The sequence below is a fragment of the Sander lucioperca genome, chromosome 1 (assembly GCF_008315115.2).
Source record: "Sander lucioperca isolate FBNREF2018 chromosome 1, SLUC_FBN_1.2, whole genome shotgun sequence".
Lineage (NCBI taxonomy): Eukaryota > Metazoa > Chordata > Actinopteri > Perciformes > Percidae > Sander > Sander lucioperca.
The window spans coordinates 27,220,283-27,244,305 of NC_050173.1; the positions used below are offsets into that span (position 1 = coordinate 27,220,283).

Here is a 24,023-nt window from a genome sequence, read left to right on the forward strand (position 1 = left end):
TAAATCTAACTGGTCCGAGCAAATGTCGATCATTTCCACGTGGGCTCACATCGCGTCAGAGGACTTTGGACATAGGTTTGCCTATGATTGGTGTATCATAGGCAAACCTGCACCGATTGGCTTATACCAGGTCTCTATGGAAACCTTAGAAGTCAGAGAATACAGTGACGCCCACATCAAGTTGCTAGGAGCCTCAGGAGAGACGCGAGGAAGCAATACAAATACGGAAATGAAAACAGTTTAGCGATTTTCCGTTGTGATTCGGCCAGAAACGTCAAGATTGTGAGGCGAACAGCTCGTTTTGGATATAATGGCTTGGATATTCCATTTCCTTTGACTCTTGGGGATTTAAGAAAAAAAGGTTTTGGGCAAAAAATCCCCGCAGTGGCTAAAGGGACAAGGAAAAAGGTATGAATGCACTAGACACGGGCTGCGCTGTTTACGCTGTATTGTTTTATTTTCTATAACTTTGTAGCAGTTGTGTAACTGCTATAAATCATCTTATGCTTTGTGTGTGGGCTTAATGGAATCCTGAGAGTCTAAGCTTTCAATTGGTGTGTCGCATGGCTGTATATTTTGAAGATTTAATGCTTTAAAGTTATAAAAACGTTTATGAATGGAGGTTACAGCGACGCCACAGCCACAAGCTGTACCGTACACGGTACAGTGAACATTAGTGAATTGGTTATCACAGTCAATAAATGTAATGTTAATTTGTGTAATCCAGTGATTGCCAACCAGTTGTACAGTTAACAGGGGTATGTGAAAAGATTGTGAAGTAGCTACAGTGATTTTAACAATAGAAATTATAATTTTGTATTCAATTTTCACAATAACCAATAACCTTTCAGCTACCATAGGCCAACTGCATATCGACATAGCTCAGTTTCCCTTTGAAGTGACTTTGTTTTAACAGCAGGTGTTGCAAATGAAAGAGTATAGAAGCGAGTTAGCAAGTGAGCAGAACAGTGAAATGGATCAAGTAGTGTATAATAAATGGTTAAATCCATCTTCTGCCACTCTTGATAGCTGTACAAAGGCAAAAGAACAAAGAGACATCCTGTCTATTGACAGTGAAGGGGTACTCAAGCCCTCTGTATAGGGCTATGGGCATACTTCAAGGGAAAAGAGAAAAAAATGTCTAGTGAGAACCACTGGTCTAATCGAACAATGGAGCAATTATCTGTGCACTAATATATTCCCAGAAAAACGTTCACAGTCTTTCATTGTTACAAATGTAATGGCTGTCTGTTCTGTGCCAGTTATGACTGAAAATAGTTAATTATACTGTATCCATAAGGAGTTCAGGGTCTCTGCTTTTCTTGTTTGTTCAAAATCAGCACATTTCTGGATATTATTCTAAAAATAAACAATGCCCATATTTGTCTGTTTTTGCACACCATGCTGTGCCTGTCTGTCTACATTAGCGCTCAGCTTGTTTCTCTGTGGCTTTTGCTCATATGTTTCTAATGTGCCGCAGCTGGAGACGTCGAAGCAAGATGACAGAGGCAGCGAGGAAAGCACTAATCAAACCAGTGTAAGTGGAAAAAGGTTGAGTCCTCCCTGCTCCTCTCCAGATATTGTTTTGTGTCCTCATTCTTTCCCTATCCTCCTCCTTCCTCATCTGACTTCCCTCTCTAACCCCTTCCAGTGACATGACAGATCATTACAGGGGAATCCAGTTCACTGCAACTGCATTTGTCATTGAATAAATCACCCAGACACAACTGGGCTAGGAAATAAAGGAGTCATAAAGTCAAAATGGCTCGTACACATGTGTATGTCCACACACCCACACACTGACACACACTCACTGAGTGTTATAGATAGATTAAAAACAGAAAAGGGCCACCAGGCATCCCACACCATAAGTGGAAATAGTACACACAATACTATGTAGGACAACAAACAAAAACTCTTCTGTTATTCCTCTGCCATTTTTCTGCCACCTGTCAGAGATCTGAAACAAACAGCTTGATCATTTTCCTTCCAAGTCTCTCCCTCTCTCTCACCCCCCGGCCCCCCCCCCTCTCTCTCTCTCGCCTCTCTCTCTCTCTCTCTCTCTCTCTCTCTCTCTCTCTCTCTCTCTCTCTCTCTCTCTCTCTCTCTCTCTATTTGTTCTTCTACACTCGTCTCTTTTTGTGTCTGTGTGTGTGACATGCATTTCATCCCTCTATCAGAAATATAGCTGCTGGCAAAATATTCTCCCTTGCATCATTATCCTCATCCTTATTGTCTCTCCATATTAATGTGTTGGTGGTAGAACTTTCTGATGTGTTCATTCTTTTTTGTGTTTGTCTTTTTATTGTGTGCCATGCATCGGCTTACATTTAAGCTTGTTTACTTCTCATAGCAGATTAATTTAAGTTTGTGTGTGTGTGTGTGTGTGTGTGTGTGTGTGTGTGTGTGTGTGTGTGTGTGTGTGTGTGTGTGTGCAGGAAGCCACAGTAACTACAGTGGTGTCCTGTAGTCAGGAGAAGGAAGGTCCTACAGAGAAGAACCCCCCGAGTCCTGTCCGCTCAGAGAGGGAAGCTCTGCTAGTTGGTACGCTGACACAAACCTGACTCTTGCAGTGCCAATATACCACTCAGACGTACATTTTGTATTTGCTGTATTTTTACCTGTGAACTACTCAGTAGTAGTAGGAACTACAGACAAGCAAGCACACACGTGTATTGTTATTGCGTCACTTGGTTTTTAGTAATTTGATAAATTGCACATTTGTTGGGGAATATGCACCAAAAGTTGAAAAAAATGAAATAAGCACCTACAAAGCTCCAGTACGCTTCAAACGAGCTACATTCTATATCCGATCATCCGAGCATGTCTAAAGGCAAAAGTGTTTAAATACCTGTTCCAAATGGCCCTGCTGCTATTCTAGCTGCTGGCTGCAGGCTGACCCCAACTGCCTCCCTCATCGCTCTCAGAGAATGAAGGTGCTTTTAGACAGTGAGCCTCCATTTTGAATCCGCTGCAGCAGAGCGCAGCGCCACCGCTGCCGCTCTCAGCTACCTTTGATTCTACCAGTCTGTACACCACAGGCTGTTGCTATATTAGTTGGATCATAGTGCTAACTATTATCATAAATGTTATTTATTGGCCCAGACCAGATAATCAGATTTTGAAGTTTGTGTTGCTCCAATAATCTTCTGGTGAAGAGGTGTATCATTCAAAGAACTCAAAAACAGTTAAATCAGCTCCTGTATAGTTTACCTCGCTGTGGTTTCTGTGGTTGCCATGGTAACACAGATCTCCCCTCGGCATTCATTGTGTTTTACTTTTACACATAAAGTGACAGAGGTAGTTGGACAAAGAAATCTTGTGAGTACGGTTCAAACCCTGCTTACTTTCAATCACTTGCACGCCTGACCAATTGCTGCATAAAGTTGGCATCGTTGTATGATGATCTGTTGCAGACGGCTAAAATAATTGTTGGACACACCCCCAAGCCCCCTCATTTTAAGTACGTAGAGGCCTCAAGATAGGTGCATAATCCTAAATAAATGTATGTTAAATTAAAGTAACATTAAATAAATGACACACCACAAACCTGGGGACAGGAAGTAATCCAGCATAGGGTTACTGGTTGGTTTCTGGAGCTGCAGGCATCGTACTTGATGGGTATTTGAAGGGGCTAAGATAATACAACATTCATAGAATGGTGGGAAAGACGAGTCAGAAGGTGTTTACAGCTCAATTTTGCTCAGGGCACTCCATGGCCATGGCATTGTTGAAAACTGGCAGCAGGTGTGAAAGCTGTAAAAACACAAACGAACATTCTTGTGGTGCCTTCAGATACAGCACAAAGCACGATGCATACCAAGTCCGTAGAAATACTCAGAGATTTGCTCAAGCTGGTGCAATTTTTAAGGTGAAGTCTCATCTGCTACTGTTGAGAATGAGCTACAAATTGGTATCGCACTGCAAAGCATACACTTGGGATTCAGACAAATAATAGTCGCAGTTTGCAAGTTGTAAGAAAAGAGGGCACAAAGGAGGAAATGTGGTGTCAGATAAGGGGAACAATTTGAGTTTCTGTTTGGTTTTTTTAAAAGTGTTTAAATGATCATCTTCTGTGCCTTAGTATAAGCTCTGACACTCATTCGTATTCTGGCACACACACTGAGTGGGAGCATGTAGTTACAGCAAACGTCTTTTTTTTTTTTTTTATAAGTTAGAGAACATGTTCATTTGCTCTTTTAAGGCAAATAAACACAGACAGCGAAACACTCTAGTGGGTGATTTCATGCAAATCAACATGAAATTCTACTTGGTATTGTATCTGAATGGACCATTAGACTCCCAGTCTCCTATTCACTGTCAGTGGAGCAGCTCCAGGCTAGCACGTTGTTTGTGTGTTTGTTTCAACTGTTGGTCCCTCGATGCTCTATAGGTGGTTAGTAAGCAGAGGTGGAGGATTATCTCTTTCCTGGCCCTGTCTGTGAGCTGATAGCAGATGGTTTGTTTGAGCGTGGCTTTGATGAGAGACAACGGCATCAAAGCTGTCATTAAACACTCCCTCTAATCTGGAGCCACAATATACAAGAGGCTCTTAACAGTACTGGGACTCTGGGAGAAGCAGCTCAAAGCTTGTGTTAGACTTTGTCAGAGAAGGCAAGGAGTACATTATTTGGCAGGTGACAGAATTTGAAGGAACGTGACATGGATCTGCTTTCAAATGTTTGCATGACTTGTGTGTTCTACCTCAGGGATCATTTCGACGTTCCTGCACGTCCATCCGTTTGGAGCCAGCATCGAGTACATCTGTTCCTACCTGCAGCGTTTGGACACCAAGGTAACAGGAACGCATGAATCAGAATCAGAAAAGGTTTTATTGCCACAATAAGTACACTTATGTGGAAACAAACATATTAAACATGAATATAAAATAAACAATAAATACAGAAAAAAAACAAATATATACAATACATACAAAGTTGAACTCTTGCATAAGAAAAAAGGCTGAATGGGTTGTCAAGTAGATTAGCAGAACCGGTCCTCAGTATCGCTCTAGATTACAGACACTGTGTCAGTCCCCCCTACAGGACTGACATATGGGCTTGTTGTGTGCCAGGGTCCTGCTGTTTAGTAGAGACACAGCCCCTCAGTGCAGGCAGTGCTTCTTAATGCTTTTACAGCCCATAGAAATGGATGCTTTTGGAGAGACGTCTTAAGGTGAGGCAGAAGCACTTAAAAGGAATAGTGTGACATTTTGGAAAGCAGTATTGATTCTCATCTAACTCTCTCGAAATGTTGAAGTATCATTTTAAGCAATCAGGAGTTAGATGTAGCTTGTGTACCTTTTTTTAGTAATCTCATTGAGATTAAGATTTCTTTTGCAAGAGAGGCCTGACTAGGGATGGGTTCAGCAAAATGGGAACACGTTTCTCATCAAGCCTTTCTTATTAGCACAGACAAATGGAAAACCTGTAACTTACGCCAGACATCACCTGTGGCAGATTAGATCAATTGAAAATAATTAGTGTTAATTCTGTAACGGCTAAAATGAAAAGTTTGGCTGTTCTCCGGTTAATATGCTCTGAGTGGCAATTCATTTCTTCGAGAAATGATCTAGCTGATCACCTTGCATTAATCTACCCTTCAGTATTTCAAGTCAGTAGCAGGTAAGTACAGTTACAGCTAAAACTATGAATTGAACATTTGTTAGACAGCCACTAAAAGCTGTAGTGTTTCTGCCTCCTTAGCCAAGAAAAGGTGTGAATTCTTGTTTAACAAATGGATTCGATGCTGGATTTGAATCCCATCCATTCCATCCCTGGACCTAAATACATACAACAAACCTAGTCAGTCACACAAACAACATCAGAAACCATTAGACTTCTCTAAATATATGTTTGGTTGGAAGTAGAATCTTTGTTTTAGAAAAGAAGTTTAACTATGGAGGTAGTTTCTCTTACTTTTCTATCCCTAAATGTCATAGCTTTATGTCTAGCCATATCTGACTAGTTGTGTGATTTCCCTTGATGCCAGAACATATTAAAACTAGATCTTTCATTCTGACACTTGAAGCCAAACACCACCCTTAGTTTCCACTCTGGCGATTACAGCTATTTTATCCCCATCTTTCTGAGGAGGCATTTCAGACGTATTATCGCTCTTCGCTGCCACTTACACAAGGCTTTCAATAGGCCAACTTTCAATGTCACCTCCAAAAGGTAAGAACTAAGATTAATGTCCATTTCTGCTCTCCGCCCTGACAAGAAGACCTTCAGAAAAAATGGCAGATGTCACTGCTCCCTTAACAGTCGCAGTCACTGGAAGATATATTAAACGCCTGGGCTAAAACCCTTAGATTTCAGACGACTTAAACATGATAATTATTTGGAAGAATTAATTTTTCAAAAACGTTGTCTACAAAGGTGCCCCAAGAAATGATTGTTCACCGTAGCAACTCTTTGAATATGCCCATCACCACCTGACTCATTCTCACACACACACACACACACGCAAAGAATAGAGTGTGATGTTTTTCTCCCATGCCTTTTGGGTTTTTTGTCTAGTGTGTCTGTGTGTTCATGTGTTGGTATGTGAGCGTACACCCATGCTTGTCTGTCTGTGTGCGTATGAGTTTGCCTGTGTATCTGTTGTTCCCACATCGCTTCTCCGCTACACATATCAAGCAGCCCACAGAGTTTTGTCAATATCACTGACTAGACTCTCCAACAACAAGCCCAATCCTTTCTGCTTATCTACCAGCTCCACACACAGCTCCATTGTCTGTGATGTCACACCACTCCTATCTCCATGATGGACCTTAATGCATCCTGACATCAGCACAGGGCTCAAACAATCTAGTTATTAATGCAAGGCAGTGTGGGTCGTCTACAGCAGCGTGTACAGTGGATTTTGGCAGTGTCACCTCAGGATTTTAATTGACTGATGCTGACTGCTATGCCGTCACACACACATGCTATAAATTTACATGCACTATGATTCTCTGAATGCCATTGTGAGTAGAGAGGAGGTGTGGACTGTGTAAAAGAAAAAAATGTGAATGTATGTCCAAAGTTATCTCATTGGTTGACTTGGCAAGGGCATCAGCAGCAAGTCACTGCTGACATACTGTGGACCAGAGCCGTGTCTGTATTTTTCAAAGGTTTTATTGGCACTCCCAAATACAATGGTTACTTGGAGATGTATCTAGAATGACTTTTGGTGTATGACTATGTGCAGTCTCTGTTAATGCATATGGACTTCGTTGTAACCATTGTGTGTGTGTGTGTGTGTGTGTGTGTGTGTGTGTGTGTGTGTGTGTGTGTGTGTGTGTGTGTGTGTGTGTGTGTGTGTTTCTGCAGATCAACACCAGTGAGGTGGAGGCTCTTCTTTCTCGGCTGCCCTGCACCTTCAGACAGGAGCTGACTGGTGTCGGAGCCAGTTTGGAGAAACGCTGGAACTTCTGTGGCTTTCAGGGCATCAAGAGCACGTAAGATTCTGCTGGTGACACTTCTGGGACATGGAAGAGACGACAGGCAGCGACAACACAGGGACACTGTAGAGATGCAAAAGACACCGTATAAAGCCCACAAATATCAAAGACGGTAGACTGTACTGTACAAGGACACAGAAGACTGAGCACAGATCTCCGATCAGGAGGAAATGTTACATGAGCATTTCAGGGACTCTGTACGTGGCAGAGAGGTAAAAAACGCGGTTACAAGAATGTTGACACCAAACCACGGTGGAAAAGTCTTCATGAGCTTCAACTCTGTGTCTGCTAAATAATTTTAGACATAACGACTCTCCAGGAGTCACAGACCGCCGATTCCTAATGTCACTGGATTATTATGTAGTTATTGCCCACCGGGGTAGGGCATTGTGCTTTCTGAGCCTGCAGATGGCTCTGTATGGTGTCAGTGTGAGCCAGGACTACAGGGCTTACCAAAGAGGCTTATCAGGGTCTAGTTGAACACTTCAAACCTCCGAACCCTTTGGCCTCCCTCTCTCTTTTCTTTTTGCTGTTCATGGTTTGTAAAATAGATGAAAAATGGATATATTTCTTCATTTTATGTGAAGGCTGTTAACAGTTGCATAGAATCATTTGTTGTAATACACTGTAAATGCTTGGATGATATTTTTGATTATAAAAAAATATTTGAGTATATCAAAATGTCTGAGTTAACATTTTATATATGTATATCTGATGCTTGGAGAGGCTGGTTGTAAAATAAGTGTGTGGGTGAGATTCTAGTGCACAAACATCTTTAAGCCTGCCAACCTTCACTATCCGTCCTAACGGGCTGGCTACATTGCACGCGTAATGTATGCGGAGCGGACGTTCCAAAACTACTCTTCCGACTATAATCTATTAAACTGGCTACACCGGACACAAGAGCAGCGCGTAGTGGTGCGTATGCTCCGTGGAGATCCGCTGTACAAAGCGTAAAAATACGTCTTAAGTCTTCTATTAATATTTTGGATCATAAAGTGTCTGTATTTCTTTTAAATTAAACTACCAATATATAGGAAATTACTTAATGACTGTCAATGAGCATATTGGCAGTTTCATTTTGAGAGTTTCTGTTTTTATTTCTTGTTTCCCTCACCTGCGTCCTCAGATAACAGCTGACAGTAAATTGACGTTTTCACAGCGCTATGCCAGCTCCAAAAATCTGAAGAAACAACAATCCCAGAGCAAAATCTGTCCGTCTCGCCTGTGACTCACACAATCCTACGCCGTGTGTGTACGAGCAGGTGTAGCCAGTTAAAAGATACATTCTGCGGCTACATTATGTGTTCAATAAGCGTAACAGACACACACAAATGCACCTGCACAAAGACAAGTGGTCTACATCTCAAGTTTGTGCCCATTTTTGCTTGAAGGACATTATTTTTTCTGATGTCTACCTGTTTTTGTTCTTCGAGTAGCTGCACTCGAGGCTGGTTTAAGAATCTTACATAAGGGCATTTGTGTCTTTCAAAAGCACTTGGCTCTCAGCCATGCTAAAGGCATAACACAGCAGCATCACACTTTACTGGGAAACACACCTAGGGGATCATGTTAACGATGTTTAATTGGGGAGGCAGTTGGCCGTTGTTGCTACCATTGTGCGTACACAAAATGTGTGCTACTTGCCTGGATCCATATATTAAGTTGTTATACAACACTCTTCAGAGGGGAGTTTTCGTTTCCATCTTTGCCAGATAGAGAGCTCTTGCCACCAGGACTGGAGGTTCCTCCCAAAAGCCCAGTCAAGCATTCTTAATGCGCCTCCACTGGGCTATTTGGCGGTGTGCTCTCTTCCCTTGTCGCTCTGAGAAACAAAGGTTTATTATTACACATGATTTGCTCTCGTCAGCCCGCGTCATCTCCCACGGGCGTTGCATTTGAAAAATTAGCATTCATGCACTTGTCAGCGTACTAGTCCTTGTACCTGAATTAATATTGTGGAATGAGTATGTTTTGCCCACAAGCTCCTACAAGGCTTTTCCTTTCATATGCATGTATCCATTATTAACAGCTTTGGTTTGAATAGGGAGAAGGTTTCATGGGTTAAAAGTAAATCTGTCGTGGGAAGTGGAGTCATTGTAACCTCCAACCCACTTTGTCTGTAGGCTTCTGTCAAGCGTGATTAGGAAAGAGTGTGAATGCTGGTGCATTTGTACAGTAGTAATAGCAATCTGTAGAAGCAAAGACCAGGCTCTCTTTTTATGAGACATTTTGTAGTTATGATGATGATGTTACAGAAAGACTTTCCATACTTCTCAGCTTCTGCCTGCTTGATGGCACACTTGGGATCATTAGAGATGCTGCCTGTCCAGAGTTGTGCATCACTACACTTCCTCTCCACACTGTAAGACTTCTCTCAGATCTCAGCAGAACATCCCTGGTGACAAACTCTAGCACACCGCTCACACCAGCCTCTCCTCTCTCACTCATTAGGTTTCTCTCTTGCTCTGCTTGACATAAAAAAAAAACAATAATATGGTGCATTCTTTTCTTTCAGAAGCTGCTTTCTGTCTAGCGTTTCCTCCCAACTGAGTTGCCATTCCTACGCACCGATTGACTGCAGGCACTCCCAATTTAACTCTTTAACAGCTGTGTGTGAGTAATTGTGCAGGCACATACATTGTGATTGTGCAACAGGTTCTCAGGCATCACACAAGGAGGTAAACAGACTAATTAAATCCAGCAGCAGTCCCTGGTGAATGCCGCTCTCCATTCACTGTTGTCTTCTCATCGCTGGCGAGAGTGAGGAGCCTCCTCGTTAATTTAACTCAAGGTATATTCAAGAATAAGCCATCCAAGTGTGTGATTTACCTTCCCACCAGCAGTGATGACGCGGTAGCATTAGAAAGGTATAATTCGACGTGAGGAGATAACTAAGTTCTTTGGGGTGATATCATGATGCTCGAGATACCCTTAATTACCTTTTCCTCTCATGTTGCTTCCTCAAAGGCATCCCCATCTACTTAATTATGATTATGGCCTCCCTTGAGCGAGCAGGTGAGGGAATGCTGGCTATGTATGCAGCGCATGTGGTCCATAATAAGATAAACAATCACAACAGAAAGTGGATTAGAAGAACAAAGAGGGGCATCACTTCTAAGCTTGTCCTCATTGGTCATGGACCAACAGGTTTGCAGTTGAAGAGTTTGGACACTCCGACAAATGGGCATCTCACAGAGCAGTGCACTGCTGTTTTGGCAGATTTGTTTTGGATAAATCACTACATATCTGGCTCTTAACTAGATTAAGCTCAAAAAACCTATTGACATGGTGTGGTGAGTCAACAGCTCCTCCTATTGAACACAACAGCAGCTACACCTCACACTACATTTTGTCAGCCAGTGGGCCAGCACCAGGGGGAATTTGCATTGACAGCGGGTTTATGGCCACAGCGCTGGGGGACGTGTTCATGCGGGTTTCTATCTCAATAAAAGCTCCATGGTACTCATTATTTATGTATGCATAAAGCTCCTAAAATCTACTCTATTTCCAGGGTGCCAGTGCTGCAGCACCGAGATGCACTACAGCTCCAGAAGAATTTGCCTGCAGGCACTTGGAATGGCATCTTAGGAACCAAAAACTATGGAATGATAGAACTAGAACTAAAGACATTTCTATTTCTTTGAGGATTATTAGTTTGGCAAGTAGCAAATCATGTTTTATACAATGTTTTTTGTTGACTGCATTTTGGTATGCTTCAATAATTGCATGCACTTTTTGCCTGAATGAATGGCAAGTGTTTGAATAATTGCTTTACACTGCTCTCTAGGGTGTCTGGGCTCAGGATATTAAGCTGTGGATTTCAGTGGAGTATAACATACAGTGCATCTCACTGTTTAATTCAATGTCTCTGTCTCTCTCATTCCTTCTCCCTCCAATACTGTACATAGATCTTCATACAAAGTAGGAAAGCACAGCAGTGCATGCCCATTAGGAATTTGCACCCACTAAGGAGGCTCTGCCACATTAAATACTCAGACCCTACTGGGGAGAGAAAGGGTAAAGAGGGGTAACAGAGTGGAAATATCTCTCTGTACTTTGGGAAATATATTCATGGGATTCTAATAAAAAATCTTTGACGTTCAATTCTGTTCACACTAAGAAAATGTCTTGGTCAAAGATCGCCCTGCCGTTAGGTCCAGCAGTGGTATTTCTGGCCCATTAGTTGGTGAAACCAGTGAGCCTGATCACTGTGTTTGATCTGAAATGCCAGCACAGTGTGGCTCATGCCAGGTTAGATAGGATAGTGAAACTCTCTCCTAATGAGCGATGGCCACTCTTCATGCTGTTATGAATCGAGTGACCTTTACCAAAGAAGAATTGCTTTGCACCGACAGCAATTATCTGCACAGTGGAAACTTATTTGAAAAGTTTATTTTTAGGCATGAGAAGTGGTTGGGTCGACATCAGTTCTTTGACATGTTCTCTGGAATGTAAGTTCTGTCCTTAGACACTGATTTTAAGTATTTATTGTGTTGGGCACTCTTTGCCTCCTCGTGTGGTGTTTTAGAGTGATTGTAGGATTTGTTGAACTGCAAACACCTGAATGCCTGGAGGGATGCCTGCCACATTAGGAGGTTAGTAGCATAGATATAAAACAAGTTATGTCATGTTTTATATCTATGGTTAGTAGTGTACATGAGCACTGTGTGCCTAAGCCTGACTCAGAGAATCAATTAAAACATTGCTATTATAAATCAGTTATGATGATTGACTTGTGAGCATTGTCCACAATGGCCTAACGCAGCTAGAGATAAAAAAGGATATATTATAATTATGATATTATCTGTGAAATTCTGGTTTCACATTGTGCTTTTGTAATTTGTGCTTCACAGTTATTGAGTTAATTGAGATAAGATTAGTGAATTTGGTTACTTAACTTGTACCTTAACTTGTTATACCTCATCAAAATCCTTTGTAATTTTAACAATAATTTGCTTGTTATTACACCAAAGATCAGTCCTATCATTACAGAGAGAGAAAAGTTATCGTTGGTATGATGTCATACACAAGCTATTTGTCTAAAGAGGTAGGTGGAGTCTAAATGATTATTTACATTAATCCAGAATAGAAATAGACGACCTGCCGATAACTTGGTTTCCAAATTGGAAACCAAGTTATCGGCAGGTCGTCTATCACAAGGAGGGGCTGGATCTGATGAACGCTGGAGATGGAAGGGAGGGCAGGCGAGGGAGCATCATCATTAATGCAGCACTGAAGTGACAGCTGAAAGCAGCCCAGACATGAACAGTTTAGTTGACAGCAACAAGATGATTGGTTAACAGAGGACATATTGGAATCAGATAGGTTGACGTGAACAGTGACAATGCGCTGATTGAGTTGGCAGCATTGGGATCATTCATATGCATAAATATGGAAAGTCGGCCTAATTGAACTCTGATTAAGCTTAATTTCACACAACCTAACTGCATTATGACCATATTATTGTGTTTCGTTCAGTGGTGGAAGACCGAAGACGTTTTTTACTTAAGTAAATGTGGAAATACTTTGTTACAAGTCAAAATGTCATGTCATTTTTAGCTGTATTTTCATTACAGTCATTATTTTCTAATATACTTAACATGTCAATGCTATCAATGTTTTACCACGAGTTTCTGCTTGCACCATATTTCAATAATTGTGTTTAGGTTTTTAAAATGTTCATCTGCAAAGTAACTACACCTGTCAAATAAATGTAGCAGAGTAAAAAGTAATTTGTACTGTAATGTAGTATAAGTATAAAGTAGCATACAATTAAAACAAAAGTAGGCTACCTAAGAATTAAGAACACTTGAGTTTAGCTACACCATTTAGCTAGCTACATGACATAGGCTAGGCTACAAAACATAATGCTCTTTATAACTACTCACTTTACAGCAAACTGTTTTGCCCATGGCAGGATATTATCAGCACAATTAGTCTAGTTTTAGTATTAAGTTATCTGAACTGAAGCTGCCCATCACGTTAGTAGTGCAGTATTGAGTTGAGTTGCCATGGTGACCTGGGCTACCTCATTTAAAAAGGGGTCGTCTTGTTGATGTCGCCGTTAAGTCGTTGTTAACTCCAAAGAAAGCAGCCTGGCCCGCTCCATTGAAGGTCTGCTGGACGTGTAAGTCGGCAATTGTTTGCTAAAACGTTAGAAATAACCGCTGATAACGTTAGTATTCACAATGTCGAGGTTTTCTGAATGGTTGTGCTGTCACTGTAACGTTATACTAATGTTTTCAAAAATGTCGAGGCCATAGAAGTTACCTTTTCAGATTATATATTTATTTATTAAATTGGCACAACATGTGGTACATAGGCTACATTTATGGTTGACAGAAGAGTAACGTTAACCTTTTATCCACCAGAAGGTTCGCATCGTTGGTTCAGAGGGACACGTCTGGGCATAGCTAGCTAGCTAGATGAATGACATTTTTATAATTAACACTTGAAATGATAAAGGAACTTGCAGATTACAAGGTAGCGTTAGTAGCCTACAAAATGTAATCCATACCATGGTGTTTTATTTTTACCTGTTCTTGAGACTTCTTAAAAGCTTTTTTTCTTTTCTTTTAACACTGTCAACGAGGATGACCTTGGGCATATAATGAGAATAGCCTAAATATGGAACACAATTTAAATAATACCCCCAAAACTAAAACTAAAAGGTTTTAATTGAAATCAAACACTATTACTAATAAATTGACAAGGTGAATTGCAATAATGTTGGTGATCGCCTGACTTATAATTTAGCACTCATACTGCTTTGGTTTATGACCAAATACCTGCAAAACAAATGACATTCCCATACAGCCTCATATTATTAGGTGTAATTAGCAAATTTGAGCATGCTAAAGCTACACTATGATGGTAAACATTTTAAACATTATGCCTGCTAAAAAATTAAGCACAGCCTTATCTTGTCCTTGTTCCTACCTAGCACACTGAAATGCAGAAAAGAAAACACTAAATTATTAACTATATTTGAAAATCAGACAATAGGAAGCCCATTTCTTATTGTTGTTCATCACCTAGCAACAGTGTTCTCATAAATTAAACCACTTGGACCTGGCAAATCCTGTTCAACTACAACCTTAAGGCTGTTAGTCTGTTTTTTATTTCTTCACACACCTAGTGGGGGGAAAAAACAAATGAATGAAACTTTACAAAACAATGTAAATGATTGTTTAGGTTTAAATCTCTTGTGATGCAATCTGAAACTCTCTGTGGCCTTGTTGGCATTTCTGTAGCACTTTATATGTGCCTATAAATCGCCTTCTTACTAACCTTACGGTTACATTTTGTTGTTGGACTCACAGGCGGTTACAGATCACCACAGACAGATGAATAAAGGTAAGTGGTATATTTACAAGGTAAAGTTCAGTCCACACAGTTTCAGACGGAGTAGTTGGAGTACTGTGACAAAAAGACAAACAGGCTGTTACTTGAAACAAAAGCATAAACTAGATTTTACAGACTTAAATTTTAAGTGCAAAAGTTGGCAGTGGTTCTCTACCACTTGATAGGAATAATCTGGCGAGGAACATCAGGAAACCAGGAGTCTTGATGCAGGATGGTTGATTGGAAAAGACAGGAGTGAATTGTTGGGGCTTTGTAAATTATAGAGTGTGGTCTAGACCTACTCTATCTGTAAAGTGTCTCGAGATAACTCTTGTTATGATTTGATACTATAAATAAAATTGAATTGAATTGAGTGTTGATTGGCAATGATCCTCAGGTGTGTCACTCAGCCAGAAGCCCAGAACAAGGTGCCGCCCACAAATGGACAAACAAGTACAGACACACAAAAGGGAGAGGAAACACAGGAGGAAACAGAAAACAGATCGGCGCAACAGCCCTGACTGACACTATCATTTAACAGTGGTTACTGCCAATGCTAATATGAGGAGGGTTTCTAACTGCAGTTACCCTGAATGAACCACAGAGTTGAGTGTGTCAGTGTCTTTGAAAGTGCATCGGTCTTAATGTCTTTTGATTCGTTGCTGCACCGTGTGATCAAGATCCCAGGGATACATTCTAGCAAAATCAACAGTGACAGACCTTGAGCTTTCGCTCAATGCATGACTGACCCCTTATTAAACCTGATTGATTGTCAACTTGTAAGCCCTTGTTCCCCAAAGTTATTGTCAGGGGTTTTGTAGTTCCTCCAAAGAAGCAGCAGCATCTCAAAAAGCAAGTATAAAAACACAAAAACCACTGAAACAAAATGTGTACATGTGCTCATATTCTTTTATGAGGCAGGCAGCTCAGGGAGTAGGTTTTTCAGATTAGGTGTGACTAAAACATGAAAACTTCAGAAAGTCTAAATAACTCATTGGAAGGAGTAATCTTTGGGGCATGTTAAGCCTTTATTTATAGAGGACCACTGAAGACATGAGAATATTTGATGGTCTTCCGTGACAAAAAAAATAATGGTTTCGGACTGTCGGTCTGACAAAAAAATCGATTTGATTGTCTTTTCTTTTTTTTTTTCTCTGACATTTTATAGACAAAACAATGCAATGGTTAATTGGCACCCTAATAATAAGTCAATGTTACTGCACCTTTATCATTCAGTGACAACATGTACAATGTCCTTTCAGGTGTGTTCATGTGTCGGTGTTGTTTCTGTCATTGTAAACCTTTAAAGATCCATTGATAAAATGTAATACACACAGCATCACCAAACACAATAAACAAGACAATTAATTTTGGGGAAAAAGAACCCTCAAATGGGCATGAGCAAACGAAGTTGTCCATATGGATGCCACATACTAATGCAGTACAACCCTGCTTCAGACTTTCACCCAGGTGCCTCAGTCAGTACTCCCTATCACATTTATTACAATTGTGAAGTAACACATTCAGATACTTGACCTCCTGCATGATTAATGCAAGTGTCTCCATGTGAGAAGTCTGCTTTTTGTCAATTTCCTTGCATACCCAAAGCCTGCAACATGTGCACTGCTCTCTTCAGTTGCATTATGTTAATAAAAAGAAACCTGCATTCTAATAAATGCCAAGTAATTACAATTTGCAAGGCTACTGACTGATTTATGAATATTAATGGAATTTGACAACTCTCCACGAAGAAACAAACAAGCTGTGCTCTGCATTTATCTGCTGGAACATAGGTGTTATCAAGGGAGAAGAAATTTGCAAAGAACAGTTTGAAATACTCTATACAAACAGTTATTGGCAATGTACCTTGCATATATTTCCCTGTTTGGCTAAGAATTTTTCTTACTCCTGTGGATAACTAGTCAAATGTAGGTAGTGTCATGTGGAGATATTTCCAGTGAACTTTTCCCAGCCAGCCATCTACAACATCAATGGTAAATGTAAAGTTTTTTTTGTCTCTCAGAATCAGAGAGACAAAAAAATCATTCCATGATCTAAAAGGAGCAGGGAGAAGAAACAAATCGTATATTACCTGCCTTCTCAACACAATATAAAATAAAATAAACTACCACATATGGTCTGCCAATGCAGGTTGAATTTCTCACTAAATTTATACTTAACATTTAATGGGAATAGGCTAATTATTTGAAAAGTTAATGCAGGATTTTATAAGGGCAGAAATGCAGCAATGCCCTTAAAGACCTCTTTTTTCCCACACCACGTCAAATTACAGTACATCACAGAAGGGACTGACTGCCTCGACGCAACGTGCCGTAATAGGTGGGAGTGAGTATGAGCGGTTGGGATTTACTGGGTCTGACTAGTTTTACATTGGCAAATAATGCTGTCAATAGTCTTTTTTACTGTATATCAATCCCATCACGATCAGCTGATGTTCTGTTCTTGTTTTTTTTTCTCATTTTCACTTATGTGTCTCAAGATAATTTGACTGCAGTATTGTACCTCCTCTAGTCCCACATTTACATACATCATGTGCTTCAATAGACTTCACAAGATTAGGCCCAACATTTACAAAAATAGTGGCCAGGGAGTTATTCTTTATCACACTATTAAGAGTTTCCCATGTAGCCTTAATGTTATTTTTTAGTTTCCTTCATCTTCATTCTTGTCTCGTTATCACTGTCAGCTTATTTTATCATGCATTGTATATCATTTCAGTGGATTTAGTTCTATATTTCATGAAATCTCTGTATAAAGATTTACAGGCTTTTTGCAAACCCTTGTTTCCTGGCACACTATAGGGCAATTCTTATCACACAGTGATGTTTATAATTTCAAAAATGTATCATGCAACATTCACCTCCTCTACATATACTCCCCTCCAATCCTCCTCTGAAAAGTCACTTCTGAACTTAGTCACATCTATTGTTAACCTAACAAATTTAGGCCTTTTTACTTTCTTATCTTTCTTGGGTTGACACTCATAAGTGATTATTTGTTTTATATATTAATAGCCGACTTTAAACAGTAATCGCTACCACATTTCATGTAATACTGATAGAAAAGAAGAAGTTGTGTGACCATACTGTGTGCTCCAGGCTGAACTGTGGCTTGGCAGTTACCATAAATGTCCCAGGAGGTTGATAGCAAAGTCCAGATTTAGAGCATTGATTGCAGAAGTCCAGCATATTTCCCAGCTCAGTATAGTGAGACCCTTTCGATGATTTTCTTCACTATTTCACGTATTGCATTTTTTTTTCTGGCTGTCAGCGGTGCAGAGAAGGCCGCCAGCGAGATTGCATCACTGTATTAAGTCATAGGGAGTACAGATACCGCAAGAAAAGTAGAGGCAGAGTCTAAAAACTGTTGAAATTCTCTTTATATTTGCTGACAACACAGCAACTATGCAGGAACGGCTGGATATAACTTAATTAGCCTTGTCGCTCTTATCAAACCTTGAAGTCCTATTAATTCATGATGGAGTAAACCTGTTTAAAACAAAAGCCTGTACCAAGCAGCATGCATTATCATATTGATAAGAGTTTTCTTTGAATTATATTTTGTCTTATTTCATTAGGGCTGAAGTAGAGACACAACCTCAGCATGTGTGTGCATGGCATTCAACATGTACCATTCAGCTTAATATAATGCTTAAGGACATGATTAAACACAGTTAGATGTACTCCTGAATTGCAAACATGCACACACTGACGTGACATTTAATTATGTTGTTCACAGTGGATGTTGCACATCCAGAAGAAGTGTTATTAGCTATGACAGTGGTGTTAAACAGCAGGAAATCTACACTAAACTACAAGCTATTGATTTGAATCAGAGTTTCAGCTATTTTTTCATTATTTAAATTTAGGCCATACACATGGGTAAATGTAGCCTGGCTCCGCCCTCCTACGTACTTCCGCTCAATTTTCATTTTCCTTCACTACTCTGTCTGGGTTTGCGGTATATTCTTGGGTTTTCTCCGGTCAAATATTTGGCGGTCCAATCAGCGAACAGAGGGAGTGGCTAAGAACGATGACGTTGAGGACGTGCACTATAAAGATGCGAGCGAACCCATTCGGTCCGTTGTGGCAGCAACCCTGCCGAATATCCAGAAGTTAAAGCCCGAGCAAAAACGATCTTTGCTGACTTTTGTTGGTGGCCATGATGTTGTGGCCCTCCTCCCCACGAGGTTCGGGAAAAGTTTGATTTTCCAGCTCGCTCCGTTAGTGGTGAAGGAGTTGGCTAAGGCTAACGCTAGCGATGCTAATGCTAAATATAAGCCGATAGTTGTTGTCGGTCTCCCCTCTTGTTGCACATGCGCATGACATATGTCACGACCAAAAGTTAGTGATTGGTTATGGCAGATCCAGAGTGGCTCTGGGCAGATCCAATAGTTTTAAACTTCAACAGGGTACCCGCCTTCAAGGAAGTTAACACTTGTCAATAGAGAGAGGCCAGACTGTATAAATGAAATGCACGAGAGTCTGGTAGGACCAGGCTAGGGTAAATGTAGTTCACCTGCGTGTGTTTCCTAGTCAGTTCTTTGTTTCAAGAAATGCAGGTTCCCATTCTGGGATCATCTTTTAGCACCACCATTAATCAAAACTTTGACCTGTAACTTTCACACTTGCCTGCACTTTGCTTTTGGCAAATAAACGTGACCATCATTTTTATTTGTTTAAAAACATTTCTTTGCTTTCCAACAAAGTGGAATCAATCATCCCAGATATAAGGCATATGTTGGTTATCCAATTGAAAGTAATTTGGCACTCAAGAGGGAGAAAGAATAAAGTGAGTCTGCTTCTCGGCATTGTTTTGCCCAATTATGATCAAAACGGCTCAAGAGATAAACAAGTCATCACTGTAACTTTTAGCACACTTGCAACAAAATCCTCTAGTGCCACCATCAGGCTAGTGTTGATTGAAGACCTGTTTCACTTTTATAGGTACACACTTTGGGTAAATTAAACAATCTGTGTTGCGCTACCATTAGTACAAACTCCTATTTTGGCCTGTAATTCTTGACACTTATGTTTTAATCAAACAGTCTGTGTTTCTTGTGTTTTGTTTAAAATCTAATCAAGTGGATATTTATGAAATGTACTTTCTGCAATGATTATTTGCTATAAAACAAAGACATGGTGGACAGAATATAATGTTTGTCTGATTTATACTATTTTCAAGCATTAAAACATTCAGAACCTACATATTGGTCTTGATGTAATATGTAGCACAGGACTGATCACAGGCTTAAATCTATATTTAAACATTAAATCCTAAAATTTCACAGTATAGGTTATATTCTGTATAGGTAGTGATGGGTGGATTTTTGTTTTGCAATATCAGATAATCATTTCATATACTCTTGTATTCTTATCATAATTTCATAAAACTTTAATATATTGTATATATGTTTTAATAGGTCTGTGTAACTTTGCTACTAGAAGTAGGTCTCCCTTAATGCATAGAGGTGCAGCATGCTCCTGTTAGCTGGAGTGAGGCCAGAAAGTACGGTGGCCGACAGGGGCAAACGCCCTGCAACTTAAGAAAACACACGCAAATAGACAAAACACAAGCAAATTAAGAAAACAACTTTTTCAGCATTCTTTTGCAGCATTCAGCAAACGCACAGCAAATGCACACAACACAACCATATACACAAACGCGCTGCAAATAAAAAACGATGCAAAAAGAAAAGCACACAAACCCCAAAAAAAGAAGCGATGCAAAAAGACAAACAACTTCATTAATTTGACAACACATGCGCAGCATTCAGCAAACGCGCTGCAAATACACACAACACAACCAAATAGATAAACGCACTGCAAATACACACAACACAACTAAATAGATAAACATGCTGCAAATATGAAACAATGCAAAAAGAAAAGCACACCAACCCAGAAAACAAATGCAACAAAAAAACGCTGCATCCAGATTACACAACGGAAGTTCTCCAGACCTCTAAGGGGAGCAGCTAAGTGGAACAGCTTGATTTTCGACCCCACGGGGAGGGAGGGAGAGAGAGAGAGAGAGAGAGAGAGAGAGAGAGAGAGAGAGGGAGAGGGAGAGGGAGAGGGAGAGAGAGAGAGACTGTAAATATTAAGTCTAAGTTTGAGATATGTTTTCTCTGGTTTGGTGGGTGTGTCTCGGCTCAGGTCACAGGTGATACTCAATCAACAGAGACGACTGTAAACTCGTGGTAATAAAACATTTAAAACTGCATCAGCGTTTAACGTTGACGTTTGTTTAAGCCATATTACATGAGAGGGTTTAATTTCAAGGTCCGAAAGGCGCATTACTGAAGTGTAGGCCTCCTCAAGTGTAATATTGTGATTATACAACAACGGTTACCAACAAAATAAGTGATCAATCTGTATTCATATTGTGGAGCAATTCGTTCTTGAAATACAAAAAACAGACAGGATTTCTAGTCCCTCCCTGTTTAGTAAACCAGCCAATTTATTTGATTTATCAAACTGAATAAATCCCGCCCGCACATAAACACAAAACTGCTTTGCTAACTCCAACGTGTTGTAAGTAAGACATCTGCTGAAAAAGTTATTGTATTTATTAGCATGATTGCCGTACTGTTTAGTTCACAAACATCCAACACACCAAAGTACAAAGACATAGCGGACCAGACGCAAGCTTTTATTTTGAAAAGCCGAAGCTCGGGGACAGCACCATAGACTGTATATTATTAATATATTATGTTATTAATAATAATAATAATATGAATTGAATATACAGTCTATGGAGTTCTCCAGGCTGCAGCCATACCTGACTCTAATAAAATGGTAGAGCATATTTGCAGCGCTTTTATGTATTTGGTTGTGTTGTGTGTATTTGCAGTGCGATTATCTATTTGGTTGTGTTGTGTGTATTTGCAGCGCGTTTATGTATTTAGTTGTGTTGTGTGTATTTGCAGTGCGTTTATCTATTTGGTTGTGTTGTGTGTATTTGCAACGAGTTTGCTGAATGCTGCACATGTGTTGTCAAATTAATGAAGTTGTTTTCTTAATTTGCTTGTGTTTTGTCTATTTGCGTGTGTTTTCTTAAGTTGCAGGGCATTTGCCCCTGTCGGCCACCGTAAGAAAGGCACCATAAGGATCCTCTGCATTATTTGAAGAAAATACTTCACTGTGAACAAATTCATTTTATACGGCCTTATCACATGTCCACTCCTATACATCTGACTATAAAATAGTTGTGTCTGCATATTTTAAGAGATCTATGAGACATACTGTTGTCCAAAGAATATAGGTGATAATGTTATTTTATTTTTTACATTAATTGTAATGGGAACTAGTGTATCTAAGCCGATGGTAAGTTTTGGCATGGGAGCCTCAGGGAGATACTTTCACCCAAACCCCAGACAAAATGTGGATGTTGAACTGAATGCTCCGTGTTCGTTCATTTGTTCATTGCTGCTGCACTTAATATGTATTTTTCAGGATTTCTGTACTGTTTTTGTGGTACCACCCCTTGGGGCATAACATTTATGATAATTGGGCTTGTTCATGAATCACAATGCAAGCATTTAGCAAAAGATTGAGTTTCTTATAACAGTCAGTGAATAGCTAAAACATCCTTGCAGTTGTGTCAGGAACATCATTTATTGCAGACTGGGACTCAGTTTGCAGCTGACAGAAGCCCATATCACAACTCTTTTTCCAATAATGGGGAATTACTCAATGTGTAAACAAGCCTTATTTTACTTGTGTGCAGTGTACTAAGCTGGATGCATTTTTGCCTACTGCTAAGTTACAGCTATATTGTTGTTTTGGATTAGCTTTGTGTGCAATGCTGTTGTGTTGTGCACGGCAGAGGCTTATAAATTGCCATTGCTTGACTTTGGCCCATTAGGAGGTCTCAGTGTAGCTGTTATTTGTATAGCACGCTGAGCTTAAGGTCTTTATCATTTACATTAGGACAACCTCAAGTCACTGTAGAGGGTTTACTATTTATTTGGCAGATTATTTTTCAGTCTAACTCCTCCATGCCTCTGTCCTACGATGGCCGAGACGCTTCAACACAAATACAAACGCTACAACACAAACACAAAAGCTACAACACTAACGCAAAAGCTACAACACAAACGCAAACTATAGACTTTAAACGTAGCACTCGCGCGTTAAAATACGTTTGGCACCATTTAGATAACGTTATAAAGCATACAGTACATATGAAAATAAAAAAGATATTTGAAGGATTTGAAGCATGCTCTCATTGACTTCAATGTTACAAAAAAGTGTTAAAAAGCTTAATATTTAAAAAAGTATAAATAGTTGAAGAAGTCCCATCATTAGCTGAAAGAGCTGAACATTTTAAAAGTTGAATGGTTTTAATAGCTGAAAGTATGCAGAAGTTACAGAGAGCCAAAAAACATACGGAAGAGGGAATAAGTTTATAAAGAACAGAACTAGAAAATGCATTTCCTGCAGAAAATGCGTGGGAATGCTGAATAGCTGAATTGCTAAAGCTAAACTGGATGAATAGCTTAAATCAGTAAGAAGAAGTTGAAGTAGTGAGAATAGTTGAAAAAGTGGAAATCGGTAGAATGAGTATGAATTTCATTAAAAAGTTGAATAACACCACTAATGTATAAAATAATGTATATGTTATATAATATTTTATCTGAAATTATGAATCAGTATGGAAAACTTACAAATGCTGTGAGAAACATTGATGAAAATGCAGAAATATGGAACAAATTGTTTGATCTAAACTGCTGAAAAACTTGTAAGTTGTAAGTTGAACTGCACATGAGTTAAGAGCTAAAATACATTTTAGAAAAGCTGGAAGCTAAACTGTAATACTGTCAAAAGTGGAAGTTTCAATGAATTGACTAAAAAGACTTATTATCAGCCATATCCATTGCATAGAACAAAGAAGCAGAAAGAGAGAGAGAGAGGAAAAAAAGAGGAAAGATAAAAGGAGAGGAAAAAAGAGAAAAGGATGCAACTTTCAATTGCTATATATATGTCAGTGGTAACACACCTTTGGAGCAAGTATGGGTTAAGTGTTTACCTCACGGACACATTGATTGATGCACCTCAGTGTGTGTATATATGTGTGTGTGTGTGTGTTTGCGTGTGTGTGTGTGTGTGTGTGTGTGTGTGTGTGTGTCTGCATGTGTGTGTGCGTGTGTGTGTGTGTGTTTGCGTGTGTGTTTCTGCATATGTGTGTTGGTGTGTGTGTGTGT

General features: G+C 39.8%; 2 protein-coding genes across 9 annotated transcripts in view; both read left to right on the top strand.

The window, feature by feature from the left end:
- Nucleotides 1-7,672, top strand: part of LOC116052427 (ecto-NOX disulfide-thiol exchanger 2) — a 178,233-nt gene extending 170,561 nt beyond the window's left edge. For all 8 annotated transcript variants that reach the window (XM_036001426.1, XM_036001408.1, XM_031303137.2 and 5 more), the window contains 4 exons: nucleotides 1,481-1,537; nucleotides 2,439-2,544; nucleotides 4,710-4,795; nucleotides 7,317-7,672. In XM_036001426.1, the coding sequence (XP_035857319.1) occupies nucleotides 1,481-1,537; nucleotides 2,439-2,544; nucleotides 4,710-4,795; nucleotides 7,317-7,448 (381 nt within the window). In that variant the 3' untranslated portion in view covers nucleotides 7,449-7,672. The remainder of the gene's footprint in view (nucleotides 1-1,480; nucleotides 1,538-2,438; nucleotides 2,545-4,709; nucleotides 4,796-7,316) is intronic.
- A 5,803-nt stretch (nucleotides 7,673-13,475) lies between these two features.
- Nucleotides 13,476-24,023, top strand: part of wu:fb13g09 (multidrug resistance-associated protein 5) — a 45,962-nt gene continuing 35,414 nt past the window's right edge. Inside the window, exons 1-2 of the mRNA XM_036001442.1 lie at nucleotides 13,476-13,577; nucleotides 14,773-14,806. The gene's annotated coding sequence lies outside the window, so the exon portion shown is untranslated. The remainder of the gene's footprint in view (nucleotides 13,578-14,772; nucleotides 14,807-24,023) is intronic.